A 10,959-nucleotide genomic window follows, 5' to 3' on the forward strand; every position below is an offset into this window, starting at 1 on the left:
AGTTCCGAAGACGATATCTCGATATCTGTATGATCATTTCCAGCTCAAAACGCTAAAAAAGGCATTTTTTACTCGACTATTTTCGATAATTGGAATTTGAATGTGAAAATAGTTTCTTTCTAAACCTAATATTTAACGAGCAACATTTCAAAAGGTACAATATGCAAATGAAAGACTCTCTTTGCATCTCGTCTCTTACGCTTATTAAGGCGGCATAAATGCACTTGAATGCGTCTATATAGCATGAAACGGTTACTGGTGTTATTGGAAAGCTTAACCTTTAGATTAATTGGGTTGAAATGTATTTACGCCACCGTAATAAGCATAAGAGAGGAAACGCAAAGAGAATCTCTCATTTGCACATTGGACCTTTTGACATGTTGGTCAAATTTCCATGTTTATCTGTAGGTAAAAAATAAAAAGGTTTGACAAAACGGATCTTTTTTTAAAAAGGGGGTACTACCACTAATCGTATCAATCGGCACCAAATTTAAGATTTTTGCTTTCTGACCTAAAATGAACAATCTGACAAAATTTGGTTCAAATCCGATTACACGGTTATCGGATACTTTGCATGTGTTGACTCTAACAGATAATTTTTAGATTTCACATCTGAATAACTTGAGAACGGCTGGGCCTAAGAAACAGTTTATATAAGAATGTAGTTCAAAGTGATGCGTATATAATTTGACTCTGTCAGTTTTATGAAAATTACAAATTCAAATACAAAGCAAAAATAATATTTGAGCTGGAAATGCCCATAACAAATGACATATAACATGGTATAACAAAGGTTCCGTCCACCACAAAGTGGATTAAATCGGGTTTTAATTTTAGGTTTCGTATTCTACTAAGACGCTCCAAAAACTTCAGTCAAGGTACTTTTTTCACAATCATTGAGATCTGATACATTCAAAAAAAAAGTTATGGTGGCATGTCTGGAGTCATATTTGGTTACAACAACTTATTGAATTCGGCAAAAATTTAAAATTTTCGAAATTTCATTTAAATAAACGTCAAAACAGGGTATCGAACAGTGTCTCAGAGCAACATACGTATATTGTATAGATGGGAAATTTTATGACGAACAACTTTGCCGAAAGAAGTAGGTATGGACGTAAGTTCAAATTTCGGCGAGCTATTCACGTTTTTCTGAAGGCGGAACAAAACCTATTTTCGCAATTTTGAAATTTTAGCAGTTTTATGTGAAAGAGGTAAATAAAAAAATTTGGACTATTTACTCTGAACGTCACTTACGTTTTTGATAAGAGGAAATATGCACCTTCCAAAGAATTCGGCACCATTTAGGCTCAAGAATCACTTTTAAAAAGGGCGTATTTATTTTACTATGTTTGAGAAACTCTATATCCTGAAACTAGGGTTGCTCCAAAATGATGCCTAAGCGTGAGTTGTTGAAAATTGAGTTTTAAACATGAAAAAAAATCCACTATGTTCTAAATTCAGGAAAAAATGTAAAATTAAGATATACAGGAAATGGTAACTTCGAATTTTTTTTTTTGGAAAAATAGTGGTGATTTTATGCATTTTGAGACTTTTTCTGAAATGGTGCAATATTTGTCAAAGGATTTTGTAGAACAACGACTTTTATCAATATTTTGAAACCTAAGATTATTACAGGTATACCTCGATAGGACGTACACCCGCGCATCATTTAGCGTACATACTATCGAAACGTACGTAATATCGAATCACAATTTTTAATGTAAAGTATTATTTTTATTATGCTAAATATTGTCTAAAATTTCCAAATTTTAAGATATAATAAAATAAATAATCATCTTGGAAGCGTGTAGGACGCTATATCTCTACATATTTGCGTTGGTAAGAGGAAATGCTTATCTTAGGGACCAATTACTTCAAGAAATGGTTTATTGGTTCACTGTTCCTGGTTTTTGCTGTCAGGTATTGTGACCAGTTAGCAATGTGTGATTATCTACGTCTTTATGAAAATTGCCAACAATTTGAAATGGTTTCGCAATGGTCAATGTTCCTAACTTAATTCTAATGATTATTGAAGCAAATTTTTATTCTCATTTTTCGTTAATAGTGCTGAGGTGTTCAAATTCGGAATATTTTATTGCAAGGGATCAGCATCGCTTGCTTTCGTGTCTCGTTCGTTGCAAAATCTTTGACAACAAAATTTTTTCGGAGCCGTGACAATTACCCAGTTTTAAATTTGAGCCAGTAGTTTGGACTTTGGAATAGTAGTTTGCATTGTAATTTACAATAATATTTGACTCAGGTGAAAGGCCGAAGTCGCAGAGCAGCAAATTTTTATATGTAACGGTTTGTAACGAATTAGAACTTGATATCTTTATCTTGATTTTGCGAGAAACCTCATCTTCATCTAACAAGACGGGTGCAATATTATTCGCCCACACAGTGGATTCGTGCGGGACTGGTTTATGTTTTGCTTACGGAAATAAATATCCAAGGCATAATATTCATATCATCGAAACGAATTCAGGCCCAAATACGTCGCACACGTTTTCTAGACGACTATTTGTTGACAATGGTGATCGCGAAAAGTTGAGATGAAATGTAATCGCTGACGCGTAATTCAATTGGTTCTTTATGCAATCTTACTGGTTCGACTAATTACAGAGTGCAACTACGGGCATTCTACTTAAGCTAAGCTAATTATAAAATAAACAATTATCTTGGTCAAATTATTTTAGAAAAAAACACTACAAATGTTAAAAAATAGTTGAAAAGTAAAGCAAAAGGAATCCAAAACCATTTTTTTTTGTAAAATTCTCTCTCAAATTGAAAATTTACATATTTTAATCGAACAAATCTAGGTAAAGGTTTGGTACATAGTTGCCAATATAAGCTGAAATGTTCGAATCTCGGTTGGACGGTGCTGCTAGATAGAGTCAGTAGGATTGTTGCACTAACCCCGAAACAGCCGGCTGCGAAGTCTGCCGATAAAGAAAGGTCAAGTCATAGAAAGATGTTTAAGCCCAAGACTATGCTTTATTGGACCAAAATTGGTCATGAAAATCGGCATAAGAGTACAATAAAACTCATATTGTTGCTTGGGCAGTATCTGCAAACAAACGAATATAACATTGCCTGCTGTTCCCCCCATCGCAGTTGGATAGATTAGGAATCGCAGAAAAGGTTAATTTTCTGAGCAAAAATCTGCAAAATCAGAATGCTAAGACAACTGTTATTAAGAATGTATATTTGATTAATTTACTATTTAGGAATTGTTTTTAATTTTAAAATAATGGTTTTTACATAACAGAAATTACTGATATTATTCAAAACTTTAGAATTATTGAATACGTTTTTGCTTGTATTGCCTCATAAATTTTCATAAAAAAGTTTCTGCTTTATATAGAAAACTAGCTGACCCGACAAACTTCGTATTGCCACAAATTAACCTGTGTTGTACATAAATCATGAATCTCGGATGATCTTTGTCACAATCTCGAGTTTTGCAAGCCCCCCAGTGGGCTGCGCTTCCGACGGCGGGTCACCGGCAACACTCGCGACCGTCTCGTCCAGAATGATCTAGTGTTACTATAGATAGTTTTTGTGGTCTTGTATTGATTAATGTTTTATGGAAGAGTCTCGAATTTCTCGAGTTCAATTAGTTTTTGAGTTTCGCAAAAATTTCTGTTTTATTTGTATGAGAGTCCATATCCCCCTACCACAGGGGTGAGAGGTCTCTAACTATCGTAAAATAAATTCAAGACTCCAAAATCTCCCACATGCCAAATTTGGTTCCATTTGATTGATTAGTTCTTGAGATAAGAGGAAATTTGCATTTCATTTGTATAGGAGCACCCCCTCTTAAAGTGGGGAAATCCATAGAAAATATACAATAGAAAATATTGTTGCCTACAAAAACATCCACATGATAAATTTGGTTCCATTTGCTTGATTAGTTCTAAAGTTATGAGGAAATTTATATTACGTTTGTATGAGAGCCCCCCCTCTTAAAAAGGTAAGGGGTCCTAATTCATCATAGAAAAAATGGTTGCCTCCAAAAACACCCATATGCCAAATATGGTTCCATTTGCTTGATTAGTTCTCGAATTATGAGGAAATTTGTATTTCATTTGTGTAGAAGCACCCCCTCTTAAAGTTGGGAGGGGTCCTAATTCACCATAGAAAATATTTTTGCCTCCAGAAACCTCCACATGCCAACTTTGGTTCTATTTGCTTGATTAGTTCCCGAGTTATGAGGAAATTTGAATTTCATTTGTATAGGAGCCCCCCTTCCTAAAGTGGGCAGGGGTCCCAGTTCATCATATAAAAAATTTTTGTCTCCAAAAACATCCACGTGCCAAATTTAGTTCCATTTGCTTGATTAGTTCTCGAGTTATGAGGAAATTTGTATTTCGTTTGTATAGGAGCCCCCCCCCTCTTAAAGTTGGGAGGGGTCCTAATTCACCATAGAAAATATTCTTGCCATCGAAAACTTTCACATGTCAAATTCGGTTTCATTTGCTTGATTAGCTCTCGAGTTATGAGGAAATTTGTATTTCATTTGTATAGGAGCCCCCCCTCCTAAAGTGGGTAGGAGTCCCAATTCATCAAAGAAAAAATTTTTGTCTCCAAAAACATCCACGTGCCAAATTTAGTTCCATTTGCTTGATTAGTTCTCGAGTTATGAGGAAATTTGCATTTCGTTTGTATAGGAGCCCCCCCTCCTAAAGTTGGGAGGGGTCCTAATTTACCATAGAAAATATTCTTGCCCTCGAAAACTTTCACATGCCAAATTTTGTTCAATTTGCTTGATTAGTTCTTCAGTTATGAGGAAATTTGTATTTCATGTGTATAGGATCCCCCCCTCCTAAAACGGAGAGGGGTCGCAATTCATCATAGAAAAAATTTTTGTCTCCAAAAACACCCACATGCCAAATTTGGTTCCATTTGCTTAATTACTTCTCGAGTTATGAGGAAAATTGTGTTTCTTTGGTACAGGAGCCCCCCCTCTTAAAGTGGCAAGGGGTCCTAATTTACTATAGAAAATATTCTTGTCCTCGAAAACCTTCACATGCCAAATTTGGTTCCAGTTGCTTGATTAGTTCTCGAGTTATGAGGAAATTTGTGTGGAAGCCCCCCCCTTTTAAAGAGGAGAGGAGTTATAATTCCCCTTAAAAAGAGGGGAGGGGTCTCAATTTACCATAGAATAAATTCTTGTCACCGAAAACACCCACATGCCAAATTTTGTTCTATTTGCTTGATTAGTTGTCGAGTTATACAGAAATTTGTGTTTCATTTGTATGGGAGCCCCCCTCTTAGTGGGGGGAGGGGTTTCTAACCATCACTAAAACCTTTCCTGGCCCCAAAAAACCTCTACATGCATATTTTCATGCCGATTGGTTCAGTAATTTTCGATTCTATAAGGAACATACGGACAGACAGACAGACAGACAGACAGAAATCCTTCTTTATAGGTATAGATAAAAAAAATCATTGCAGGAAAATGTACGTACTATCGAGGCAAAATGTACGTATTATGGAGGGTACGTATTATCGAGGGTACGTACTAACGAGGGTACGTACTATGGAGGTATACCTGTATTATATTTCTTATTATTATTCTTATATTTCTCCTTATACAGTAGGATTTCGAATTTGGCAACAAATACGTGTCGCCTATGTTGCCAAAATCAAATCCGTGCCAAAATCGAGACCCTTTTTCGATATGAAAAATTTTTATGTAAATGCTTTAGAAATTGACTAAATATTATTGTTCAACGATTGCAACCACTTTATGTTTAAAAAGTCCGCCAAGAGCTGTCCGTCCGGTGCAAATAAGTTATTGACACCCTGCGGTAAGACGTAGTCCTACGGAAATAAAAATATTATTGTTCGAAACCACATAGCTTTTTTTCATGAACATACTGAAGGCACAAGCACCCCACTAGCGGGGCAAAAGTGCGAATGCCGCGGGGCAAAAGTTCGAAGCTAGAATCCATGAAATTAGCCCAGCAGTAGCTAAAAAAACCATATTATCTTCAATCTGCGTTATGTTTCGGTAAGGAATATTCTCAATTTGCACCTTTTCTATTTTGCGCTGGTGTATTGCAGCCTCCGTTAGATCGAAACATTTCCAAGCGTTTGTTTTTTGTTTCATCAGCGGAAACACATTGTTTTCCTTCGACCAACATCTGTAGAGCACACAGTTTTCTGCAGATCTTTCATTTCTAGTATCTGTAATATAGTGCCTAAAGCTGTATATAATTAGCTATACGGAAAAGTATATAATTAGCTATACGGAAAAGCGAAATATATTTTGTAAATTATTTTCGCCGTATTTTCAAAACAGATATGTGAGTGATGTAAAACGCTGCAACAAATTTTCAACAAATAATATCCTTCTGTTGATATCGTATTTGCCGTATAACGAAAAATTACATCAAAACCGCCCTAAAATAACATTTGCACATAACTCAACAACTATGCTTCTTAAGCAACCAAAGTTTACCCATCCATGTCAATGTAGTTAATTTACTCGGAATCTGCACCGATAAATCATTGACTCGCACTTTTACCCCTCCTTACTCTATATAGTTTCCTTGTGTCTGACTGTAACGCTAGATCCAAGCAAGCAGTTGAATAAAAAAATATCTAGACTCCAACACGCGTTGTGAAGGTAACAATGATTTCAGTTAGTGGGTGGGTGGGTGAAATACGCAATTTGATAAGCTGCCACATAATGCGATACTGATTTCAACCAGTCCTGCGCTTGAATAAAAACGTTTGTTTTTAAAACAAATTTCTGAAGCAAACGTCAACCGTTTGACATTGATGGAGCAATCTAAACAACGGATTTGGCACGTGGTAACAAGGATAGCCAACGATTTAATCAAGCTGCCAAGGTAGCGCATAATCAATACAAAGTGCGAAAACGCATATCCCGTTGAGTATTTTTATATCTACACTAGCTGACCCGACAAACTTCGTATTGCCACAAATTAACCTGTGTTGTACATAAATCATGAATCTCGGATGATCTTTGTTACAATCTCGAGTTTTGCAAGCCCCCCAGTGGGCGGCGCTTCTGACGGCGGGTCACCGGCAACACTCGCGACCGTCTCGTCCTGAATGATCTAGTGTTACTATAGATAGTTTTTGTGGTCTTGTATTGACTAATGTTTTATGGAAGAGTCTCGAATTTCTCGAGTTCGATTAGTTTTTGAGTTTCGCAAAAATTTCTGTTTTATTTGTATGAGAGTCCATATCCCCCTACCACAGGGGTGAGAGGTCTCTAACTATCGTAAAATAAATTCAAGACTCCAAAATCTCCCACATGCCAAATTTGGTTCCATTTGCTTGATTAGTTCTCGAGTTATGAGGAAATTTGTATTTCGTTTGTATAGGAGCCCCCCCCTCTTAAAGTTGGGAGGGGTCCTAATTCACCATAGAAAATATTCTTGCCCTCGGAAACTTTCACATGCCAAATTTGGTTCCATTTGCTTGATTAGCTCTCGAGTTATGAGGAAATTTGTATTTCATTTGTATAGGAGCCCCCCCTCCTGAAGTGAGGAGGGGTCCCAGTTCATCATAGAAAAAAATGTTGTCTCCAAAAACACCCACGTGTCAAATTTGGTTCCATTTACTTGATTAGTTCTCGAGTTATGAGGAAATTTGTATTTCGTTTGTATAGGAGCCCCCCCTCTTAAAGTGGGGAGGGGTTCTAATTCACCATAGAAAATATTCATGCCCTAGAAAACTTTCACATGTCAAATTTGGTTCCATTTGCTTGATTAATTCTCGAGTTATGAGGAAATTTGCATTTCATTTGTATAGGAGCCCCCCTTCCTAAAGTGGGGAGGGGTCCCAATTTATCATAGAAAAAAATTTTGTCTCCAAAAACATCCACGTGCCAAATTTTGTTCCATTTGCTTGATTAGTTCTCGAGTTATGAGGAAATTTGTTTTTCATTTGTATAGGAGCCCCCCTCTTAAAGTGGGGAGGGGTCCTTATTTACCATAGAAAATATTCTTGCCCTCGAAAACATTCACATGCCAAATTTTGTTCCATTTGCTTGATTAGTTCAAGATGTGGTATTGGCTTTTGGTCACGGGTTTCGTGCGAAAATATTATATTTCGTTTATTGTCGACGTTTCGAAGGGTATCCCTTCATCCTCAGGACAGCTATTGATTTACAAAATTTTTTAACATAGTTATACAAGTCTAACATTTAACATTTAACTACTCACAACGTATGCAAATATTTTCTTTGTCAAGTAATTTGTGTCATTTGTGTATATGAAGTTGTCGGTTTCTCTACACTGAAAAAGCAGCACATTTATAGTGTGGGTTTTTTTGATAACTATTGACTTTAAAAAGAACTTACACAGATTTTACCCGGGCACATCGAACACAGATTGAAGAATGAAACTTTTCAAATGGCTGTGTGAGATGGCGAAATTTCAAGAAAAGATTGCATGGAACGCTTGGAAACTAATAAAAACAGAGATGGCGTAGCTAAAGAGCAACGTCTTGGCTGAGAGTTACGATCAGAATTATTGAGCGAGAGAGTGTAAAATGTCAGCGTAGGTAGAATTCAAATTGTCGGTGTCGGTTCTAAAATTCACTGTAGAATTGTCAGAAAAGATATGGCACATTTCCAAAATTTGTAGAGCTTGAATTCTACTGTCTTGGTCTATGATTTTGACTCTGGATAAATCAAAATTGTGATCGTGTTCGATAATGTGAACCATGAGTGCAGTTTTCTTAAATTCATCTTTTTTGTTTTCATTTTGTCCAGAGTCTGACTGCTTGAAATCTTGATAACGCTTTATCAAAGATCGATGACCAGACAAACGTTGCTTTAGTTGCTGTGTCGTAAGTCCAATGTAACAACTTTCACAATCTGCACAGGGAATGCGATATATCACATTGCGTCTCAAAAGCATAGATGTCGGATCTTTAAGTTTTGAAAATAGCGCTGCGTTTGTTTTGGCACATTTGAAACTAAGGCAAACATTTTTCTGGTGTTTGTGAACGACCCTCGCAAGTGCGGGAGTGAGAACATCTACGTGGTGAAGCGATCGATATACTTTTTCCTCGCCTTCCGTTTCACCATTTGAACTGGTACGTGAATTTGTTGTGGCAAATCTGTTGATCAGACGATTTATCAATGAACTGGGATAGTTATTGTTTTTCAAAAATTCCCGTACCACGTTCTTTTTCTCATCAAAAGATTTACATGTCGATAGTTTAAATACTCTTCCTATAAAGCCGGTGGCCGTGTTTAGCTTTTGGGTGAGAGGGTGAAACGAGAGGAAATTCAACATACGTCCGCTGGAGATTGGCTTGCGGTACCAGTCGGTGACGATTTGCTGCTCACCAGTTCTTATTAGAACCATGTCTAAGTACGGCAATCGGTTTTCGTTTTCAACCTCACACGTAAACTGTATGTGTGGGTCATACGTATTGAACGTGCGCTTCACGTATTCGATCTTGTCAGCCGGTAGAGCGGTGATCAAATCGTCGACGTATTTTTTGATAAATGGAATCGGTATATCGATCGCTTCTATCACATAATCAAGTAATGTTTCCATTACCAGATCGGCAAGAGCAGGACTTAAAGGATTGCCCATAGCTGTTCCTGACTTTTGCCGGAAATATGTTCCCCGGTAAACAAAATAACTGGAAGAGAGATTAAAGTCAATTAGATTGGAGAAAATATCTATGTTTTTGATTGTTGTGTTTTTCTCGATCGAATTCCAGTTATTTCTTACCGCTGCCATGATCAAATCTCTCGGTATGCAAGTGAACAAACTGACGACATCGAACGAGACCAACACATAGCCTGTTGGAAGTGAAATGTTGTTAATGAATGAACAGAATTCGTATGAATTTTGTATGTTATATTTGTTTTGGTCGATCGATAATCTGATAATGTTTGCAAGATATTTTGATAAATCATATGTCGGGCAGTTGATGCACGATAGTATGATTCTCAATGGACTTTCCGGTTTGTGAATCTTAGGCAGTCCATAGATTCTTGGACAGGTTGCGTTATATGTTATTAGCGTAGACCTGGTTTTTTGGTCGATCATTTTTTGATCGTGTAAAGCATTAACAAGCTGGTTGTTTTTTGTTTGCACTCTGTTGGTCCAATCCGTATCTATCCGCTCATATGTATCGTCGTCATCGATAAGGGTTTTCATTTTTTCTTCGTATTCTTCTTTCTTCATTATTACGGTTTTATTTCCCTTATCGGCTGGTACAATATATATGTCGGGATTATCACGGATGAACTTTTTGGAAATGTGGTAAGCTCTCATCAGGAAACTGTTGACAGAATCAGCTGTAGGATCAAGCAGACCGTTTTTTCTTTTGTTTAAATGGTTTTGAATGATGTTGGTGAAACGGTTTCGGTTTGCTGCTTGTAGCGATTCGTCGGTTTCAAGTTTGAGAATTGATTCCAAGTCTGCTATAATCTTGAAGTACGGGACTTCTCGATTACTTTCGAAAGGCAAGGCAAATTTGGGGCCATAACCCAGAAGAATCATTGTTTCTGTAGGAACAATAACGTCGGTGGTGTTTTGAATCCAATTTTCGTTTACAGAGAAGTTAACAGAAGATTCAATTTCAACTCTGGTAAGCAGACGTTGAAATTTTTTCTCAGATTTAGCCATCAGAGAACGGCTTTGTCTTTCGAGGTAAGATTCTTGTGACCGAAAAAATGAATTGTAAGTGTGCGAGGGGGTTACCTGTGTAATCTGTCTAGTCAGAGCTACTTTTGTTAATTCTAATTGTTTCACTTTGTGGTAGCTGTCTTTTATCTCGATATTCAGGATGGTGCGTTTAAATCGGTCCACTGCTTGTTGCAATTTTCTTATGTACGGGCTAGCGTCTTCACCAACATCATTCAAAACCATTTAAACAAAAGAAAAAACGGTCTGCTTGATCCTACAGCTGATTCTGTCAACAGTTTCCTGATGAGAGCTTACCACATTT

The 10,959-nt window shown here is 36.9% G+C and overlaps 1 protein-coding gene across 1 annotated transcript; it reads right to left on the bottom strand.

Moving 5' to 3' along the window:
- Positions 1 to 9,025: 9,025 nt before the first annotated feature.
- LOC128736152 (uncharacterized) lies at positions 9,026 to 10,511 on the bottom strand. Its single transcript, XM_053830632.1, has 3 exons — positions 9,965 to 10,511; positions 9,290 to 9,805; positions 9,026 to 9,108 (listed from the first exon to the last, which is right to left on the bottom strand). The coding sequence occupies exons 1-3, from the start codon at positions 10,509 to 10,511 to the stop codon at positions 9,026 to 9,028; spliced, it is 1,146 nt and encodes a 381-aa protein (XP_053686607.1).
- Between the last annotated feature and the right edge of the window lie 448 nt (positions 10,512 to 10,959).

Source organism: Sabethes cyaneus, chromosome 2 (assembly GCF_943734655.1).
Source record: "Sabethes cyaneus chromosome 2, idSabCyanKW18_F2, whole genome shotgun sequence".
Classification (NCBI taxonomy): Eukaryota; Metazoa; Arthropoda; class Insecta; order Diptera; family Culicidae; genus Sabethes; species Sabethes cyaneus.